This window comes from Tetrao urogallus, assembly GCF_951394365.1.
Source record: "Tetrao urogallus genome assembly, chromosome: 4".
Classification (NCBI taxonomy): Eukaryota; Metazoa; Chordata; class Aves; order Galliformes; family Phasianidae; genus Tetrao; species Tetrao urogallus.
Window position 1 is genome coordinate 55,084,656 of NC_136817.1, and position 23,160 is coordinate 55,107,815.

The 23,160-nt window shown below is 34.0% G+C and overlaps 1 protein-coding gene across 2 annotated transcripts in view; it reads right to left on the reverse strand.

Annotated features, from left to right (window-relative positions):
• The window catches only part of SLIT2 (slit guidance ligand 2), a gene marked incomplete at both ends in the record, with an annotated part of 250,813 nt that overhangs the window by 23,341 nt on the left and 204,312 nt on the right, over window positions 1–23,160 (reverse strand). For both annotated transcript variants that reach the window (XM_079534254.1, XM_079534253.1), the window contains 11 exons: window positions 5,214–5,353; window positions 6,634–6,731; window positions 6,866–6,990; window positions 12,038–12,201; window positions 14,585–14,656; window positions 15,963–16,034; window positions 16,254–16,325; window positions 19,130–19,198; window positions 20,556–20,688; window positions 21,541–21,707; window positions 22,377–22,520. In XM_079534254.1, the coding sequence (XP_079390380.1) occupies window positions 5,214–5,353; window positions 6,634–6,731; window positions 6,866–6,990; window positions 12,038–12,201; window positions 14,585–14,656; window positions 15,963–16,034; window positions 16,254–16,325; window positions 19,130–19,198; window positions 20,556–20,688; window positions 21,541–21,707; window positions 22,377–22,520 (1,256 nt within the window). The remainder of the gene's footprint in view (window positions 1–5,213; window positions 5,354–6,633; window positions 6,732–6,865; window positions 6,991–12,037; window positions 12,202–14,584; window positions 14,657–15,962; window positions 16,035–16,253; window positions 16,326–19,129; window positions 19,199–20,555; window positions 20,689–21,540; window positions 21,708–22,376; window positions 22,521–23,160) is intronic.

Sequence of the window (23,160 nt, forward strand, 5' to 3'; positions counted from 1 at the left end):
AACAAAGTTTACCTTTTATATTTCTCTGTACTGAACTTGCATTTTTTCTAGTTCTCCTTGTGAAAGGACTCTTTTTACAAAATCAACCAGTTTCATACTAGGACAGCAAGAGAACAATATAGAAATAACTTTGGAAGTGACAAGGAGAAAGAAATATAGGAGGCCAATTGTTACTTGTTCAAACAAGTAACTGTAAAATGCAGAAGAAGGACATGTCTAAATTGTATACAAATTTAAGTATCCAAATTGTGGATGGAATCACTTTCTGGACGTATCTGCTTCTCTCTGTCATTTGCAGAGGGAATTCAGGCTCTTACTTTAAACTGTTAAGAATAACTCTTCAGATGTCAACATAGACGGTACAATTGCAGCCTTGTTAAATATGTTATTTAGTGGTTAATGAAAATATTTTTCATTAGTGAAATACTGCAGTGTTTTATAGAGTGCAAATTATATTTATCAAATTTACTTGACAGCAAATACACTGCAAGTTTATTTGACCCATTTGCTTTTCAGAACTAAATATGCAATTTACAAATACATTGTCTCCAATTATGCTAGTTTCAGATTGTAAATAGTGGATTGTATGGAAGATCAGCTTATACAGGAGATGTACTATCTCTGTTAGAGAGATAGGTGTCAGACAGAGAATAGTAATAATTTAAAGAAAAAAAACAATAAAAAACAACCAAAGTTCATGTCATAAATACCTTCACTATTACCTTTCCTGTACAACAGCCTGAGCTTAATGAGATCATTTCAGACTTTTTAGATACTTATGGCACAAATGTCACTCACATATGATAAGCAAAAGGACTACCATTCTATACTCCAGCATAATTTCTAGTACCACCATTTAATAAAGAGATTACATCAAAACAGTGCTATAAAACACAGCATACTTTAGAATGGAAACAAGGTATGTATTAAAGATGAGAATAAAGATTTCATAAGATCACAACATAAACCTTTTTGTCAGTCCTATCATGGGTGCACAAATTTTTAAAATACCTGAAAAGAAGTAATATTATAGTACTCCTGCACAGTGATCTGTATCTTCAATGACATTCTTTCGACATGTATTCACAGCTATATCCATGTGACTGATTTCAGGATTTGCAATGAGCTTTCTAAACGATATCTATATACGATTCATTTGATCATTCGTAAGAACTTAAATCCATGCACCTTTAAGGAAAGGAAAGTGAAAATAGGCTTAAAAGACAACTGACCTTTTTCCACTTCATTCAGATTAGCAGCTTGCAGTGACAAAGACAGAAGAGACAAGAGACTTTTTACATTGTAATACAACAGCATAGCACATTAAGCTAATGCACAGCTATAGCAGCAGAGATGTTGATATAGCAAAAATGAAGCAAGCTTCAGTCTCACCTACAGCAGAGCAAAACAAACAGAAAAGGTAAGAAGTACATGCCACTGATGGCATAAGAAAGATTTTACTTCTGGATCTGTTAGATTTGTGATCTAATGACTGATGGTAATGAGAAAGATAAATGATTATCTGTAGTCTATAGAATGCACACAAAATGACTTGATGTTAACTAGACTGAGTTTAATATAAAGGAGATGATAATGTTAAGAGAATAGCAGAGTTAAAGAGTGCAGGACATAGCGAAGCATTTTAATGTTTTATTTCTCAAGATTTCATCAGACAATCTGAATGCCTGATGATTCCATTTGCTTCCCGTTATTTCACAGTTACAGTCTGTGATCTTAAGAAAGCTCATAGTATTGTGCAAATACCTTTCTTTGTCTTTCCACTTTTATTTGTGGAGGTAATTGCAAAACTTAACTGAAGCAGAGGAAAATCGATTCCTGGTTCGTAAGCTAACAGGCTTTTTTTTTTTTTTACTTTCTTTCATTTTTTCTTCTTTTTAATCAATAGCACTTATTTAAGAAGTGCAAATTTCCAAGGGATTGTAAAAAAAAAATGCAAAAAGTCACAGTTTTGCACTGCAACGTTCTTTACAATGTTTTTTGTATTTTTTATGTATTTTCAGAGTCAATTGTATTAAAATTTTAGAGCAGAATGATTTACAATTCATACCAATGGGTTCCAACTGACTTCTTTGTTACACTGTGCTACTGAAACATAAAACATATTTGCAAATGAAAGAATGAAAAAATATTCTGGGCTGATGCACTTCCACATTCAGTATATCCTTGCCGTGGTATCTTGCACACAAACAATACAAAGCATTGTCAGCAAAATTAAAAGACAACACGACAAGGCTGTGGTGGCATTTTCCTGGTATGTATACTGTTCAGCTTCCAGCAACTTATGGTTCAGGGACTTTCTGAACTAGAGATACATACTTTCATATTTTAAAATATTTTTTTGCCTACTGAATATATAGCCAGTTTTTCTGATGATTAGCCTACTTTTGCCGAGCTAGTACAGCTGTTTATCTACTGAAAAATGCCTTCCATGAGGAAAAAAACCCAGCACATAGTAATACACAGATCTGATTTTAACCTTTTGAAACAGATACCAACATCCAAATGTCTGCAAAACTCCTAATGAAAAATCACTGTATTAATACTGGGTATGGGTTCTATTGCTTTCAAATCAAGCTATGCGCAAAAGGAAAATACAATCCTATAAATAATTTGATATCTCATACACACTTGAGGCAACTGTAAGATCATTTTATATTCTGAACACTACTATTTCTAGATCCTAATGTACCCGGAGTAACTCTTAATGCTGAAAGTTACTTAAGTAACATACTTACTATGTAAGAACAGTGGTGTCAAGTGTAAAAAGATAAATGATGTTTTATATTTTCTCCTTATAATTTATCTGAATTGAAACTGGCTTAAGATCTCACAGAACGTATCCTAACTTCAGATGCTCTGTAAGACAGATAATGTACAGTAGAATTCTGTACTGTGTCCTGTGGAAAGAAAAACTTGAAATTTTGATACTACTTATGTCCACCTCGTCTATAAAGTGAGCAGAGGCTCTGGTCTTGCATGTTTGGAAAAACGTGTGTCTTTTTTTTCATAAGGTTTGGAAATGATCTATTTATATGACCTACTGATTTCAGTAACAATTTTGACTAGAAACTGTATCTATGAAAACAAATTTGCTTTTCTAAAAGAATTCCATCTAGCAAACAAAACCACTTGCCATGGAAACTCACAGCATTTTCTTGTTAGAATTATGCGCAGCATTCTACAACAACAGGCTCCTCAAAGCAAAGTAATTGCCATTTCCTTAGATATGAGTCAAGTAAAAAACACACTTTCTTCTGTTTTAACTTAAAAAAAACCAACCCAACTACATTACAAACATCAAGTTAAAAATGCTGCAAACGTTTATGCTCTCATTTTTTTGCTCTAACTACATATATATATAAATACTACAATTGAAGTTTTAATTGTAAATGTAAAACATACATTTCAATTAAAATACAACAGAAATGCAACAAGCACACAATCAAAATTTTAGGCTAGCACATATAAACAAGCCTTTGTATCCACTCCATGGATATTTAATATAAAACAGTCCTTCCCATGGGTTATTATGAATACAACAAGCTGTTTGCCCTAGCAGTCCAAATGCACCTAGGGTAACGTCAGAAATGAAGAAATAAGAAACACACGCAAAAAACTGTGGAGGAGGATGGATGTGCAAATGAATTGTCCACTATTTAATAAGTACATGAAACCTCTTAACGTGAAGTTGTTAAATAGGAAAAGTAGACTGATTTGACTGGTTTGCTTTCTTCCATCCTATGCAAAAGAGTATCTGTTCATTTTCAAAGGAGATAGCAGTTAATACTGGGATCTGAAGCTTGATTCAGATATAGCTGAAATATTAGATATAGGAGAAATAACAAAGATCTGCTACTACTTATTGACACTGTAATCTACTATTTCTTTCTAAGGCTTGAATTTTCAGTTGCTTTCCAGTACAGTGAGGGAGGAGTACCTGACAAAAGAGTTTTCTTAAGCAGTAGGTTAAGTCTAATCTTGCAGATGTGGACCACCCCATTATTCTTATTTACCTTATTCTGGCTACATATGCTTTTAACTCATATCTCTTTAGGTATTGTGGCTCATTCCTCATAGAGAAATTGGTTCCAAACATTTACCCAGAATAAGTACTGGATGAAAACACAGATTACATATTTCTTATACCTCTGTTCTATCATTTTTTCTTACTGAAGGTTTCCAAGATTTAAATACTGACCTCAAATCTGAATACTCTAAATCATTTCTGCAATCCAGTGGGTTGTAAAAATAATGATGGAAATGCCTTGGATTAAAAAGGTGTTAGCTGTGTTTTCAATAAATGAAATTACTTCATTACTTAACCTCTCCTTCCAGTTTTCCAGAGCCCAAATTTAGTGCTCCCTGAGGATGATGAAAAGCATAACTAATAGACGCAATAGGACTGTTATATTAAGAAAAGAGGTTGACTAGGTATAGTTAGTTAATTCCTAGGTTAGAGAGGATCTTGCATCTTTGTTATGTGTTTCAAATAATGGTTTTGTGAATTTAAGCTTTGTGTTCTCCTAGTGGACTGCTAGCTGACAGAAAGCAGATCTGTCTAACTAGAAAAACTATGAAACAGATGAACATAAACAACAGATCTTTCTTCTTGTTCTCACATGTTCCTGTTCTAACTACTCTCCATTCTCACACGCATGATGAGAGCAAGCAAGGTACCCTGTGTCTCAAAGAGAGGAGCCTGGCTGCCAACTCTAATGATGCTATCTTCTTGTAATGCTATTTTCTTCATCACAATCTGAATTAATATTTTTAAAGGAGGGCAGGACAACATCCAGGACACCAAATCCATTTCCATGTTAGCACAAATAGACATTTTTCTGCCCTGGTAGCAACTTGGAAAATAGAAGATAAAAGTAATATATTTTTTTCGGATTTTTACATCTACAGGCATTCTTCATTGGCCTGGTTGTGCTAGGTAAACATATGTGAGGAAACATCTTTTCAACACATTTTTCAACACATTTTGAAACATCTTTTGAAATTCAAAATGCTATAATTCAAAAAATAACAGGGAAATTAATGAGTAAGTATTGTCTACTTTTTAGTACAAACCATACTGAAGAGAATTATTGAGGGAAACTTGGCCTTAAATCAATTGTAAAGTAAATTGACTCGCATACAAAAACAGAGTTCTTTCCTATTAGGAATTTCTCTTTCTTTTATACTCCTACCTGTATATTCAGGAGGACAAAGGCAAGTATAATTATTAATTCCATCCACACAAGTAGAATTATTTTCACAGTCATTGTCTTCACAGTCATCAACATTTATTTCACAGTTTTCACCTTCAAATCCATCTGCACAAGTGCACCTGTAAAACCAAAAATAAAACCAAGCACACAAATATTTTAGCTGGGAAGATCAGAGAAGTTCTGTAATTAATAGGGTTGGTAATTATAATCAATACCTCTAAGAGAATATGGATGAGATAAAATAAATGTAGTTAATATTCTCCAAATATTTTTATCATTTTAAGTTACAGACAAAAAGGCTTCTGAATTTGTGCCTTTTCGATTCTGAAATAACTGGTTTTGAAATGACTGCTACCTTTCTATTATTACATGAGATTATATTTCTTAAGGAAAATAATCCTGCTTTTTTTGTTGTTTGTCTTGTTCTTAAAAACAATTTAAGTGAATGGAGAAAACTGCAGAATCAGAGATTAGTACATAGTACTCCTACTGATCTATTAGTTAAATACATCATTATACATCTGTATTTAAAGTTCCACAATACAGTACCTGTATTTATATCTGAAAACAAAGCCTACATAAACTTTTCAAACGGATGATTTTTGTTTTGTTTTTACAAATCTTTTGATTTTCAAAATATGTAGTGTTTAAACAAATGGAAAAGGTCGAATCCTGAGACAGGACTGTGTCACCTTAAATTCCAAAGACACAATATTAAGATCTATATACTTAATTTTAAATAGAAAAGTATTTGATCTTTGGGCAGAATATGGATTAAAAAAAAAAAAAAATGTCTTAATGAAGTGCAGGATAATGAATTGTTTCTTTTTGAAGTGTCATTTTTAACTAGCTTGAGGTGTAGATTATTAAATGACTAATAATTTCACAGAAGAATGCTAAAGAACTTTATTTCATAATTCATGAAGTACATCTGGAGTAATTGTACTGTGTGATTAAATAACTCAAGATTAAAAATGTTCACAGCATGTTTATCTGCTGGCATAGTGAGTTTCAAATGAATCATTAATTTTCTCTTTCACTGGGATTTAAATTTTATCATTTACATGCTGTCTGTTAAAGTAATACACACGACAACAGATGAATGGTGAGATTTTTTTCAGCAGGGATCAAGCCAGCTATTAATTAGCATAATGGAGTCAATATTATGTTGTCTTGACCTGAAAAGCCTCTACTAATCACAACCATTTATTGTAGTTTTTTAAGGTTTTGGGGATTTAGATGCTTTCCACAGATAGTGACATGTCTGAAAACTTCAGAAGCAATGTAAACCTGCCTTTGAGTTGCAATTACCAACAAAGAGAACCCAAAGATTAACACCTGCATAAATATAAAAGTCAACAGTTTTTCATTCTGTTATTAAGAGTTAAAAACAACATACCAGAAACCATCTTTTTCTCCTTCTTTCAAATGACAAGTTCCACCATGGTTGCAAGGGTTACTAATGCAGGCATGAATGGGAATATCACAGTCTTGACCCTATGCAGGGAACAGGTATAATTTAAGAAGAAAATACAGACATTAATGGAAGGGAGTCAGTTAAAACAAACTGTTGTTTAAAAGGGAGCAGCTAATCCTTCACTAATTTTTCTTCTTCTTCATCCAGTACCTACCTTGAAACCATATGGGCAAGTACATCTGTAGAAGTCAACTGGATCATTATTGCAGGTTCCATCATTTTTACATGGATTTGATAAGCAAGGGTTACACTTAGCAAGAATATTGACATCCATGGGCCCTTAAAAATACAAATGTGATATTCAGAAACAAACTACTAATTCATATTTGACAGGATGCATCTGCTACACTGCTATACATTCTAAAACAGTATTTGTTTTTAAGACTGTGATATTTCTGCATGAATGGAATGCTTGATTGTCCTTAATTCTTTTAACATGCCCAGATATATTTGCTGCTCAATTTTTGGCTTTAATCTCTTAAAAAAAAAAAAAAAAAAAAAAAAAAAAAGCAGAAACAGCAGCAGCAGCAGCTGACCCCAAAGTGATTTTGATATCCTCATTCTTTGAAATCTGTATAGTTCTGATCCACGATAATTGCCTTCCCTTTTTATTAACAAAATTAAGAATACAGTTTCACATTTATCAGGTAAAAATTGTCTCTGAGAAAAGAAAGGCTATAGCAGTTTCCAGTCTTTCTATTGGTGGTGTTACCATGAACTGTAATTTTATTTATTTGCAGGATTACATAGAACTAGTGGCAAAATGACCTAGCAAAATAAGTTGAACATCTGTGATAAAATATACTGTCTGAGCTATCTCACTATAAGTAGGTCTATACAGCACCTTGTCTCATTATGGAGTCAGCCAAAGTTCATTTCTGCATTAGCTGACTCCCAAAATATCATGAATCTACATACAAAAGATGGCTGCCTTTAATGCCCTCAGTCTTGCTTCTGTTACAATGGTTATTACAATGGTTATAAAAATAGAAATTAGAAAGCAATGTTGACAAGATCTAAAGTCTTAAAAACCAGACTGATTTTTTATCCTACCTAAATCTTATTCCTAAGATATAAATATTTATTAGATATTTGCTTATTTTCAAAAAACAATTTGCAAATTGTTGGCTTACAATTTTAACGCTGCTTTTTCATGTCAAATTTTCAAATTATAAACTATCAGTTGGTGTTTTGGTGTTTTTGTTTTTTCTTTTGTCAGGCAAACAAATAAATTACCAGATATTTGTTTAAAATTAGAAATCATCTGCTTACAATAATGCATCATTTTCAAATAATTTGTGCAAGTTTAAAGATTAATTGTTGTAAAAGAAAACAGGGGTGACTTGACCAAATGCCTATTAAGAGAATGAACATACATTCTCTACTATCTCCAGCTTTATTGCTTAATGACATTACTGACTCCAGCTTTATTTCAGACTTGGACTTGTGGAAAAATCTACAGGTAATTTTTAAGTTTTAATGGATAACTTGTGATTTCTTCAGTGACTAGGCAAAACAAACTCCTCAGACCTAGTGGTGGAACTGCCTGCTTGCTCTCTATGATTTTAAATGAAACAAGCCAGACTGCAATTTTTTTCTGAAGTAACAGTGCATTTTTAATGAGATGTGACGTGGAGTTTTTTTTTGCTTTCTATTATTTTAAACTTTCAAAATTATCTTTTATTTGGCAAGCTCTGATAAGCTACTGTAAAGGAACTGGCATGGAAGGAAGCCATATGATTATAAGGATACAGTAGGGGTGCTACAGAAAGATTGACAAACTTCTCCTTTAATCTGTAGTTGATAGTAACCATCTGTGTCGCAGTTTGCAAGCAAATGCTGGGAGATGAACACAGTAATTCGTGGTAAGATAAGTTGCGACAATTGCCAAAGTCACCATCTATGTAGATCACTGACTATTCTTGTTTTCATTACCTTATTGTGAGAGAAAAATCTATAGATGATTACAGTTTCTTAAAGCAGCAAACAGCAAAGGTAGGCAAGTTGGAAAAAACACCTTAGACTATCACAAATTATTGCTAGAGGGTATTAAGATATGCTATGAAAAACATACGGGGTAAGAAGCTCTTATTGTAGACTGTAAGTCTGCTCTTTCTTGTTCCAAACACCATGGCCTCATTTCTACTTCCCATTCAATAAAATGATTATTATTTGGCATGAATTTAAGAACATTAATTAACAGACATTGTTTTCCTGTATGAATTAGCAAAGTGAATTTCAACTCTAAAACAGAATGACCAAATGGGAACATCATTTCCAACAAGTTATTAAGTAAGCCTGTCTGATTTTGTGTCATAAGTTTTAATTTCAAACTTCTCCATATGTACAGTATCCAAGACAAATGAATAATTTGATTCACAATTCCTCAGCAATAGGATCAAAAAATTGAAGTGCTTCAGATATTTTTACTTCTGATGAAAAGGAAGTTTCAGACCCTGTTCTCATTTTTACTGTATTTTCTCTTCTTCCCTTCTTTGCTTATATTTACTAGCAGACTGTTGTATGTTAAAAAAAAAAATAAAAAAAAAAAAAAAGTTTAATATTCTGTTATTTTATTTTTCACAGTGTTGATATATATATCTTTGCATAAGCTATAACTGGAAAAAAATCTTAGAATAAAAGCAAAAAAAGCACTTTTCTTCCATGAAGAGTGAAAAATGGACTGTATATTATTTCATTATCAATAAATGTACACATACACTCACACATTTACTTATCTAATATTTTTGAAGAAAAACATAACATCAACCTTCTCAAAAACAGTTTCTCAGAAGCCTTTGCAAGAAATACTGACTTTTTAGGAGATCCTCTTTGCTCTTGAAACAAAATCAGTATCTACAGAGTCACTTTACAGCGAAACTGCTAATGAAATCACTGATGTCAGTACAGTGGAGTGGCAACCATCAGGTAACTTTCAGAACCTGATCTTAGGCTTTTAAAATAATGAAGTTTTTCATACATCTACGTTAAATGATACATCATGACAAGTCAGCTCTAAATTCACTAAAAGGGAAAACAAACAATAAGCATGCATGTTGTAGGAAAGAAGTCTGTTTGAGGTACACAAAAGGAAGGTCAGAAGGTCTGTTCTTAAACATATCATCCATTCCAGGTCTTACTTGCAACCTTACCTGGTATCAGAAAACCACAAGGCCCTGGAATCTCTAGAAGCAGGGCATGAATCGTAAAAGAGTAAAAGATTGAGAACTTGTTAGAGGCCATGTGAAAAGAAAAAAAAAAAACAAAACACAAACCCAGAAAAACAACTGCAAGAAGAAAAAACCATGGGATGATCCTTGCAAGACAGCAATTCATAAGTTAGAATAAGGTTCATTTTTCCAGTGATTTTATGAGATTTTTAAACTGAGGTTTTGTTTTTAAATGCTCATTTTCAAAGCAAGCTATTTTTTATGTAATTCAGATTCAAGAACTAATTTCACTTTCAGATGAATCCAGATACTGATAAGAGGGAATTACACACTTCTGTACACAACAACAGAACATAAACAGATAAATAACTGTCAAAAATCTCCCCTCAAAGCCTAGAATTTTGCTCTTAATAGGAATAGAGGATCTTCCTAATTGCTATTCAGAAGATCATTTTTAAGCAAAAGATAAAATTACTTATCTTTGAGTAAGAGACATATAAGGTCTTACAGGGCCATCATGTTATTGAAAAGCTTCTGAGTGGCAATCTGTAATTATGAGCATCTTCACAGAAGAACAGTAGCAGGAAAATTATTTTCTCTCAAAGGTATCCATAATACCAGATCTCCACTCTTGGAAGTGAAACAAATACAGTTCTTACCCTGCATAATAATATAAAGGATATTTTCTGATGGGCAAGAAGCAAGATATACTATCTGGATTCTGATGGAAACATAACGATGATTGTAGGAAGGGGTGATTCAGTTTTTTAAAATGGAAAAATAACCTAGCAAGTCCTTCATCTTCCTGCAAATATTCTTTCACTTATATCCTTACAATAATGTGTAATAAGAGCCTATCTCCAATGTTCAGTGGATGCTTGTAGAGAAATTGATCAGACTGGCCACTAGATCTTCTACTTAAAATCAGACAAAGGAACTCTGCAAAAGATTAGTATCATATGCACATAACATAGGTTATGACCTTGAAGAAGCACTACCAATAAAATGCAAGAAGTATTTGGACGGAAAGACAATCAATTGGCATCATGTTAAAATAAAAAAATGAAGTACTGAATTTCTAGTGTTTTTTGTTTCCAAAAACATTTTTCACAGAAAGTCTAAGGAGAGAAGATTAAATAGGATGAACATGCAGTAAAGAACAACTTGGAATGAGAGCTAACTCTGGCACAGTCCCATCACTTTTTTAAAGAATTTACAATGGATTAACATGTTAATGTGTTAAAAGATGAATGAGTGAAAAATATCTTGAAGATTACCTAGACTCTGAGAATAAATTAATTCTACAAAAGACAAGACTATATTTATCTGATGCCTCACAAATAACTCTAAGCTTAGTAATGACTTACAAGTATAAGCCTGACTCTGAAAAATGAAGATACAGTGTGGTTTCAAAATATTTAAAAACAAAGAAGTGGACAGCATAGAGAAAGATTAAACAGCAAAACAAACCTAGTTGATGCTAACATATGAATCAAAAGGACTCTTTTCTAAGGCAACAGATTCTAAGATTCAGGAAAAGAACCTGAGAATTAAATAGAATACAAGCTGCGATAAAGGTGCCAACAGCCAACAAAACAGACAAACAGATAAGAACTTGGTTCACACCCAAAGAAACCTCCTTACATAATAACATTCTGGAATGCTTCCTCTATAAAGGAAATCACATCTTTTATCTACTCTGCATTTTTTAGGCTTTCTTCTGAAACATCAAAGAAAACAGCATTCTTCACATACTGATGCAACTACATACCACTAACATAATGCAGACTGTAAGGATTTTGAATATATTTATAGAATTTTTTTACTGTATTTACTGTAAAAGTGCAAGGTAAAGAACGTTCTTTGGCTAAGGAAGTGTAGATTAAATAATTAAATTTCAGTTCACGACAAAGACAGTACTAGGTACCCATGTAAACCAGATACTGAGGATTGTCACACTGAAAATCAGAAGACTTTCTTTCTCAACCTTCTGCTTGGAAAAAAGTCACTGAAGTCTTTAAACTAGATTCAACTCCTGAACGCAATGGCTACATTCCTAAGCACAAGGAAAAATGATGACAAGGGAGAGTGAAGACTCTATAACAAACGCTCAACTGTAAATGGATGTGAAAAAAACCCCACATAAATAAGAGTACCTTGGCAAGTAAATTTTTTAGATGGAGTTGTGAGTAGAAGTTTATCTGCCATTTCTCCAGGGCCAGCACATCGTGCAATACCAGGTTCTTTGTATTCTGATTTTACCCAGTCAGACAGCCATTGCATGTTACAATCACAATAAAGAGGATTTGCTCCAATAGCCCTGTGGAAAGCAGACAGGCAAAAAGAGAATAAAGTTTAAAATGCTTGCTTATGAAAACAGACCCCAGAAGACTGAGATTGGCAAAAAAAAAAACTCCTAAAAACACTAATCAGTCCTGCCTCCACCAAACTGACCCTAAGTGCACTAAGTGTCTGAGTTGAGGCTCCAAATGAACAGTTTCAGCAGTAAACCAGGTCAAAAACCTAGCCATTCTTGGCTACACTTCTGTAAGCTAGCTCTGTGTTACCTTTGGCAATAATGAGTGAGGTTAGCTGCATCATCAGAATGAAATTGATATTTGGAAATTAGGTTAGCAAGAAAAAGCTATTTCTTCCAAAGCAACCAGAGCAACCTCACAGAGTTCCACCCAGATATTTTTCCTTTTCAGTTTATGACTCCCAGGCTCGTACAAACCATCTGTTTCCAAACTTCCAAATTTGATTTAATTATTTCCTCTTTGGAGCTCTCCCAATGAACTCACATCTCTTCTGTAAGAGACCTTTCCTTTATAAGTACATAAAGCTACACCATCCTAACTCAGTGGGAGCTATGTAAGAATTGCCCCCGTTGCAAAAACAAATCTATTTCTTTAAATAAACTTGATTTCTTTTTAAATTAAAAAGTAATTTAGCTAGAGATTTTTTGGAATTAATTTGTCTAAAGGCTTTTTTAGTCTCTACTTTTTTTTCTGCTAGAAATCATAAATACTCTTAAAGCTCTGAGATCAATTATATCTTATGCAGATTTGGACGTAGAAGCATTGTGCTATTCTAAAGGTATATCCATAATCCTTTCAAGGAATACAATAACCATTAAGCTAATTTTTTTCGGATTGCTGTGTAACTTTGGATCAGTGGATCTTCAAGACAGAATAAAATCCATGGCATGCAAAGGTGGCAGGAACTACTGCAGAAACTCTTTTCTGCCACACTGAGAAGGACATTCTCTTCATTACAGTTGTATGCTTCCAGCTGAATAGCAGAAATTGCATATATACATATACAAGTACATATATACATGTTCAGTCAGGCTTTAGTCAGAGTAGTAACAAAAATAAGGCCTGGTGATATGGCTGGGTCATGGGGAACTCCCCATGTAAAAAGAAATATCTACAATTTGCCCAGGTCATATTTGCAAGAGTAATTGTCAGCCCAAATTGAGGTAGTGCATCTTTTCTGCTAAAACAGGAATGTTAGAAAGGATAACTAGTAGCATTAAGAAAAAAATAACAGCAAGGACAATCAAGCCCATTTAAGTCTTACTGATATTTGATACAGTTGAGCTAGTTTAATAGTAGATTTTGAATAAGTTATCAATGACTTAAAGCTTAATCAGGCTCATCAAATTTCTGAGAAACAGAAAATTAAATGCAAATGTCCAACGCTGAACTAGAAGATAATCATTTAAAACTCCAGCTGCTCAGAAAAATAAAAAAACAAGTACATCTAAAGGCATCAGTCAATTTACTCCTCAACTGCAAACAAGGATTTAATAACTATCCATAAACACATTATGGTTTATAGGTAGGAAATTTGCCCTGAGTTCCCACTGAAAACTAAGAACAAAAGTATTGCCACAGATGAGATCGTGTAATCAGATGCCATGCATTCAATGTCAACCTAATAACCATCAACAGAGAATCACAGAATAATTTAGGTTGGGAGAGTTCTTTGGAGGTCAATTAGTACCTCTTGCACAAAGCACAGCTCACTTCAAAGTCAGAACAGGGTTGCTTTGTTGAGTTCTGACTATCCCCAGAGGGGTGATTCCTCCATTTCTCTGGACAACCTTTTCCAAAGCTGAACCACCCCTCATGATGAAGAATTTTTTATTATGTTCAATGAAACTTCCCATACTGCAAATTGTGACTGTTGACTTTTATCCTTGACTTTGCACCCTCTGAGAAAAATCTGTTTCAGTCATTGCTGTAATTCTCTTAGACTAGAGGCTTGAAGACTGCTGTTAGGTCCATCTTTAAAATCTCTTTTATCTCCTTAATTAGCTCACAGAGCTAATACAGAGCTCGCACTGCCCACTCCACCTTGCTTGCTCCTATCTTGGACTTGCTCTGTTTTGTACACACCTACTTTGCAATGGAGAAACTGAATGTGTATTCCAGAACTGTCCTTACAAGGGCTGAACAGAAGGGAGTCAACACTCTACTTAATCACCTTACTGCTCACTTACTAATTTAACCCAGAGAATCTTTAACCTTCATTGCCATAAGGGCATGTAGCTGACCCAGGATTTTTCTGCTAAGCTGGCCAGTACCCAGCCTGTGCTTCTGCATGGGGTTGTTCCTGAGCAGACTGTTATCACTGTTCAACTATATGAAATTTGCTAAACTTAATGTAAAACACATGATTATCATCTGAATACTCACAGGTGTGATAATGCTGAAAGATCATTAAAAGCTCCTTCAGGAACCACAGAAATATCATTGCCATGTAAGGACCTTAGAAAGAAAATAAATAAAATAAGATATATGGGTAAAACTCTGCAGATTCATTTTTAAAGTTTCAGCTTTTGTAAACAGTTTAAATCTTTTTTTTTTTTTTCCAGTACTTCTGTGTTTCCAATCTTCTTTTAAAGCTCTAACCAGCTGCCTACTTATTACTTGATTTTTTTCAACTTATATTTTTAATTAAAAATGTTAATAATGATATGAATATTTTAAAATTCAAAGAACAAAGGTCTGTCAAAAGTGTATTTCTGCAAAGTGCTTACTGAATTTAGACTTGTCAGAATAGTCGTTGTTTCTGCCTTTTTTCATCAGTTCCCTGAAATTCCCACTAATTTTATTCATGTGTTTTTTATCTTTCACAGTTATAAGGAAAAAACACAGGCACTGACTGTTCATGAATACAAATAAGTATTAAGGTTGTTTTCTTAATTGGATACTAAAGACCTTATTAAGCATCTATACTGGGACTGGTCTTCCTACATAAAAGTCTCTCCTTTTACACAAATACATTTATTTGCATGTATACAGAATTGTGGTTAACAGATGAAGTTTTTTGTATTTATATAAAGTAAATGAAGTTATATGAGATACAGAAAAAAATTAATGCTTGAGACATTTAATTAATTTAAGCTACGAAACAGTTATAAAATATAAAAATAGAGACAAAAATTACATTTTCAGCTGGGAAATCTTTTGATATAGAATTTATCATTTTTTATAACAAACTGAAACTGAACCAGACAGACTGTTTTTTATTCTGCTTTCTCTCTTTTTGTTGCTTCTCCTAATGTCCTTTCAACCACATTTTTCTTAGCATTAAGACTGAAAGTTTTCTTAGAATCAAAAATTTGTTTTATTGGCTTTCAATAGTTAATCATAATGCAATGGTTTTGGAAATACTCTCAAATAAATGAAGCAAGAAACACGGAAATTGTTGGAATAAATATCTTCATGATTCAGCTGCAAAAACCTTCATATATAACTGTGAAATTTATGTATACTACATTTTTGTTAGAATTTAATTATCATAACAATCAAGAACATAACTCAAGAAGAAGTACAGTCAAGATTTAAAAAGCAGAAAAGTCATAAGTATATGCTTTAGTGTATACACATTGTCCAGGATCATCTAATGTCTTGTGCAGCATTTTGACAGTATACTCTCCTAGAACGAATTTAGAGTTCTGTGACTACATAATTATCACTTCTCAAATAATTGATAGATTTTAAAATCCGGTGTCTGCTTTGTCGAAATAAAAATTTTGGAAAATAATAATAGTTTAAAAATAATACTTACAGCAACCTAAGTGATTTCAACCCATCAAAAGTCCGTGCAGGGATACACCTCAGGCGGTTGTAACTAAGAATTCTGAAAACATACACATTACTTTCAGCAAGTGAATCAAGCATTCAGTAAACAGAATGCAGAGCATGACCATAAACAGCTTTTGCACACAAAGCTCGTTAGGAAACAAGTTATTTTACAGCCTCTACAACAAGCAAGCTTTAATATCAACAAAATGCCCTTTCTTTCAAGACAAAAAACACTGTAATGTTTTTAGTGTCAATGTTACATGTTTAAACTTACAAGGTGAGCAGCTGAGTCATGTTGCTGAAGCTCTGATTAGAAAGAGTGCTGATTCTGTTGTTACTTAAATCTCTACAAAAAATAAATTCAAAAATTCAGACCTTAAAATGACTGCCCGAGTCCTGAAACACTGTAAGTTAAACTGACAGACAAATTACTTTTATTAGTAGAAGTAGCATCATCATTGGTATCAATATTTAAAGCAGCACACATTTTTATTTTCACATGCCATACACAAGCCCAGCAAGCATTTAGCTTGATCATGAACAGCACTTTCATTTCAACACAGATGAAAAAGCAGCGTGATGCATTCTTTTACAACAGCAATGTCCACCATGCTACTAAGTTAATAACACAATCTTACATGGACCCAAGTATAGAAATAAAAGTGATGGTTTAAAGTTGAAATCATTTTTTTTCATGTCCCTAATGAAACCTGAGTAAATATCATATAATATTCTACTTCACATCTGTAGGCTGAATACATCAAAGCCCAGACTATTATACAGAATACTATATATGATTTATGGTCTTAACATCTTTCTTGTTGTTCGATATTCTAATGGATAAAATCTTAAGTGCAAGAATGATAGAAGCTGGAGTGGTACACTGGCAGCTTCAAAGAAGCTTTGAAGAAGCTGTATTGAATTTGAATAATGCCTGTTCCTGAGTCTCATATTTTGCTATAGTTTTCATTTTCTGTTGGCGATTTCACTAAAGTTTCACTAAAGTTTGGTGGTGAAATTTAATTCTGAATCTGTTTAAGCATTTGTTTCTGAGGTGATGTTGATATTTTGACTGCTAAGCAGCTATGCAGTACACATATTTCTGCATCTGAAATTTCATGAAAGCATGTAAGACAATTGACTCATAATAGCAAACATGCTAGCTATGGATGACAGTGCAATCTATTTAAGTGAGAAAGAAATTAGAAATGAACAATTGTCTGTGTAAGTCTGGATCTCAACAGAGTCATAATTTCTTGCTTGGCCACAGGAAAATTACGCATAGTATTTTGGTCTTCCAAACACAGCTGAGGAACATTCTCAAATTCAGAACAGCTGTATGAGGATACAATCAGAAGAGATAACAACAGTGTCTGATACACAAGTCTTATAAATGGAAACTGTTAATATCATTTGTATTTTATTTACTATTCAACTATAAATTCTTGTATTACAGATGTCTGCTAAGTAGTTCATGTATATTTTCAACAAAGAGGTAAAGTTATATGATTTCTGGCTATGTTTGTCAAAAACATACCAGGACTACCTAACCTCTGTGATAGAAGCCTTGTTATTGTTATTCTAATTAACTTCATTTCCAGTCATATATCCTTTCTCCAGTGACACCATTAATGCATACAGTTCAATCTATGTTGGCTTCTTCTATGCACTGAAATTCCAACATTTATTTTCTGTGTGCTTCAAGTTAGATTTTACTTAACTTCCCTATATGTTCAGTAGAGACTTCCTAAAAGGTCTACAGTGTATGTGAGGGCTGCTTCAAAAGTAATTATATTTTATCATATTGACTCATGATGTAAGAGGTGGATGTTGGTTGTAGGGCAGTAGAGGTTGAAACTTCCCACCAATACTCTGTTTTGCAACTTTTTGTTGCAAAGGAGCTGTCTCACAAAATGACACCTGCCATGGAAGTGCGGGTGAAGCAAAGGTGTGTCTCTGAATTCCTCCATGTTACAGCACTGACATTCATTGATGCTTGCTGAACATGTAAGGAGACCAAACAGTGAATGTGAGTGCATTGAGGTCATGGTGGTGGTGCATTTCAGCAGTGGCAACAGTGGGTCACCTCCACTGCTGCAGATTTTTATGAGCACAACATGCAGGCTTTTGTTCAACATTAGCAAAAATGCAGTTAATTTTGGTGACACTGTTGAAAAACCATTTTTTGTAGTGGAGAATTTGTTCTATCAGTTAATGTTATCGAGCTGTTTGTATTTGTTCAGCTTCCATGGAAATAAACAGGAGGTGTTACTTTCAGAGTGACCTACATACATTTGAGAATACTGCAGGATTTTTTTTCTGATGTTATTTGTAAAATATAAAAAGGTTTGAAAATATCTCTTTTCTAAATTTGTGAGCGCAGCCACTTTTAGCTAGCATTGGATAAGTAAAGGAAATAAAGTTCTTGGTTTTGAATGCCAAACTATTTTCAATTTTAGCAGCAGTGCTCTAAAATCAGTCAAGAAGAAATTTAAAGGATTTTGTTTCTCCCTGCTTTTGTTACTTCTTTCCCGATTACACTGAAACCGCAAAGTACTTTCAGAATGTTATGCAGTTCAAACTCAGCTGGCACAAATTTTTATAGTGCTAACAAAGACAATAGAATTACAGCCATTTACACTGACAGCCTTCCTGTTTCTCTCATTTTACTCTTCCAAAGTCCGGAAATCGTATTCAAATCTTTCATGAAGTAGAAGTAATAAGTTTCAGAGCAGTTACATTCAAGTATTACAACTGTAGCATGTGCTACTCCTGCTATTCCTATATAAAGCATACTATGGAATCTTTCTTTATAATGCCTTTATGGAGCTATGTCACAAAATATTGTAATACCTTAACATATTTTTAAAAATCTTATAACTTTTTCTAGTTTAATACTTTATTTACTTTGTGATGTAATTACTGGAATAAACATCCCAGTTTATAAAATGCGACTGAGTATATCATATGCTGGACATAATCAATGCAATAAAAAACCCTCCATTACAAAATGTATTTGAGTGTTATGTTTACTAAAAGATACTTTCCTTTCTTTCTTTTTCTATTCTAAAAATAAAACCAAGTATAACGAAGAAGATTTTTTGATTTTGTTTTCATATGAGTAGAGCAAGTTGTTTTAAAGCTACTTACATAAGTGTTAAATGCTTGTAGTTGGAGAGCTCTTTAGGAACAAGAGTAAACTGGTTTCCATCCAAATATCTAAAATAGAAAAATAAAATAAACAGCATTTTTTTTTCATTAAAATGATAGCATCTTCATTTACTAATCTTAGAATCCAACAGCAAAGAAAGTTTTGAATGAACACATAATGTTCTCATTTTATAAGAAGCCTTGTGTACAAATACTGTTTTCTAGGGCAACTGGAGCTTAAGATGCAAACACTATTGTATCAGATACTATGAAGATTATGAAGTAAAAGTAGTTAACACAGCATTCTTTTTTTAATTCTTAAATGCTTTCTTAAGATGTTTACATTATCATCTCCATTTCACATACACCTACTGGTGAAAACTAAGTATGACTTATGCAAGTGATGTTAAGTGTGGACTTGAACTATCACAAAAAAGAATGACAGAATCATAGAATGGTTTGGGTTGGAAATGACCCTTAAGTGACCCTTAAATGACCCTCATCTAGTTCCAAACTCCCTGCTATAGGCAGGGACATCTCCCTCTAGACCAGGTTACTCAAAGCATCATCCAGCCTGGCCTTGTACACTTCCAGGGAGGGGGCATCCACAACCACACTGGGCAACCTGTTCCAGTGTCTCCCCATTCTCACAGTAAAGACTAAACAAGACCTGACATTTCAGAGGTAGTGCTTTAATGTAGAAATAGCAAGGACTGATATTGGTTCTGAATATGAGCAAATTCATTTGTCATGCCTGTAATTAGGATCATCTTTTCTAGTTTCTTCCTGTGTCTCTCATGATATATCATACGAGAAAAATCACAAGCCTGTTCTTATGCAGTATGTTATGGACTGAAGACAGTAATAAATTACCCTTCACTAGAAAAATTAGATTTATTGCCTTCCTCTTTCTGGGCATCCACAACATCCTTGGGCAACCTGTTCCAGTGCGTCACCAGCCTCCAACTGAAAAAGTTCCTCCTAATATCTAACCTAAATTGGCTCTTTTTTTGCTTTTGAATATAACTGAACTTCATTCCTTCCTATTTAGAGTAGTGTTCACAGATTAATCAGATTCACTTTTGCCTACAATTTAATCCATTGTAATATAATGACACACACAATGTTTAATTGTAGGAGTTACAAATTCCAAGAGTGATTATAACTCTCTCTCTATAAATTTTTAAAGCTTTGCAGCAACAGAGGATTCTTAGAGTGTTTTGAGATATAGCCAGCATTGCTAATTCAAACATAACTTCAGCATTTTCAAGATTCTTTGAAAGACTTTATATCTACAAAGCAGTATATCAATAAATTTCAACTGATTTACGTAAGCAAATTCTTCGATGCTCCCCTTATTGTTGAACCTGACACCATATATATGACATTGATTTTTATGAAAGAGAAAAAAACATGCACCACTTACAGTTCAGTTACATCTTTTGGGATGCCTTTAGGCAAAGCTTTTAGGCCTTTGTTGCTGCAGCGAACAACTGTGTCTAGACAAGTGCATTCTGCAGGACAGCGGGACAGCGGAGAGCAGCTATTGTCATCATTTCCTGGTCATTAAAAACATACAGATGCTAAGATTGCTATGCAAATAACATTTGAGGATTAGCTACAGTGTCCTACATGTAATTCCCATAAATAAAAAATGAGATTTCTGCATTGTGATATCTCTATGAATGGACAATGTTCTCATTTCATTGTTCCAAGAATTTATGTTTCAAGTAACACTTATACAATGATGTTTTACTAGATTACTAGATAAAAATGCTATTGTTTGGAAAAAAAAAAAACCCAAGACATTAAAGAAAGAATGCAACTAAAAATGAAGTATAATAAAGCAATATATGTTTGCTAATTTTCAAAATAAGCAAATAATTTAAAATAAATGGAGTCCCTTTAAAGGAAAGTTACAGTTTTGGAAACTAACAAACTAATAATTCAATAAGTGGAAGTGCATGTGAGAGAGATGCAAGATATCCATTATTTATATAAGCGTTGAGGGGAATTCGGAAATTCTGGAAGTTACAAACTAAGCAAAAAATCACGATAACTCATCAAGCAGTCTGGAGGAGTGATTGATTTGAGCATTAACATTCGAAAATATTCTCATTTGAACTACAGCATTTAATTTACTTTGTGTTATCTCTTAATTGTAATTACATTACAGAACACAAGTGAAAAAAACTTTTGAAAGTATGTATATTATAGCCATATGCTTGCTAATTTTCTAAAAGTGGGTGAAAGGTTTATAAACTGACAAAGTAAATGAGTAGGAAACTCATGAAGTGATTTAACGAATACCATTTCTCAATTTAAAGAACATTACTTTGTGCCCCGTGGAATTCATGAAATTATTCATATGAAAGCTGAAGTTGTAAAATTCAAAATATAAACTTTCTTACCATCATCACATGTAAAATCCTGAATTGCCACATCCTGGATAGGAATCTCTTTGAGGAAGTAAGGTTTCTGACAGCGAGGGTTTCCCGTCACAATGCGTTTCTTTCTCAGCCAATCTCCAAGCCACGCAAGATGGCAGTTGCAGTTGAAGGGATTGGCCAAGAGGTTTCTAGAACCACATGAAAGTTCACCTCTCATGACAGAACTTTTTTTCATTCTAAGTACTCTATTTTCAAAAAGCTAAGCCTAAATACAGGTCTTCAAACAACAGTATGTACAAACCATAGTTAAAAGCTGTAATTTAGGCTCCACATAGTGAATTCTAATAGAGCTCATTTAGAAATAATTTAAAACTGTCAAAGACTTACCTAGTTGTCAAGCCACACTGTACTGATTATACAATAATTTCATACAAAGATGAAGGCTGGTTACTTTACATTATTAGCTTTAACCTGACAACAGCTATTCCATTAATTTGTCATCTCAAGATTTCCATCTTTTATTTGCTCCAGAGAATAAGTTTCCTATCTGAAGTGACAGCTAAGTTGATTACATGCCAGTTATAAAAATGAAATTACTTATAGAAGTCTTTCACATCTCTTAACTTCAGCAAAAGCATATCGACAATTCCATTATTTATAAACACGCCACCCTTAATATGCACAAATTAGTCACTCAGTGCAAAGTGTCACTTTTTATGTAAAATGAGGTGTAAGTAAGCTCCTGAATGATGCTACCCACAGAAAGCATTTCTTCAGTAAACTGACTGGCAACTTCTCACCCAATTTCCTCTTCCCTCATATGCACTGCATTTAAAAAGGACACAGATATGACTCACAATGTAGAGAGGGAATGCAGGGTATCAAAGGAGCCGGGTGCCACGGTAGTGATCTGGTTGTCATACAGCGAGAGCAGGCGGACAGAGCTCAGGCCTGTGAAGCTGTCGTTCCCCACACAGCTCACACGGTTGCTCCTCAGCATCCTGAGGAAATAAAGTTCAGCATTTTCCAGCGTATGGCTAGTCAAAGCACTCAGTGATGTTTGGTGTTAGCACTGATTTCCAACTGAATTTCAAGTAGCGTGGATCACCTAACATTTCCTCTGTGCACTCTACCAAAGAGATTAAAATTAAAAAAATGTACCTGCAAATGTTTAAACTAAACTAGGTATAAACATGAAGTGGTGGCCTCAGTGAGGAGAGGTCAGGGATTGCTCCATGCCAATCAGCCTGTTGCAGCCAAAAAACAAACCACAAGGAGGAGGCTGTAGTGCTTCTGAACTGATCAGATGAGTTGAGAGAGCCTGCGAGTTTAAAATAAGGCAAAAGTGGGGGGTAAAACGAAGCAACTCCTGCCATAGCAGGAGGAGGAACAAGATGGTAAGTTGAGAAGACCACCCTGGAGTAGGAGTAGGGACAGTGTTGAGCAGCAGCCCAGGCATGGGCTGAAGCCAAAGGAGCAGCTCCTGGAGTATGGCCTGGAGCCAAAGTGGTGTGAGAGCAGGGGTGAGAGCTGAACTGCTGCCCAAGCGAAGGCCAAGAGATGTGACTTGAAGATACTGCTACCATTAGAGGAACCACAGTGACCCATGCACTGCCTGGCATGTGCACCTGAGTGCACACC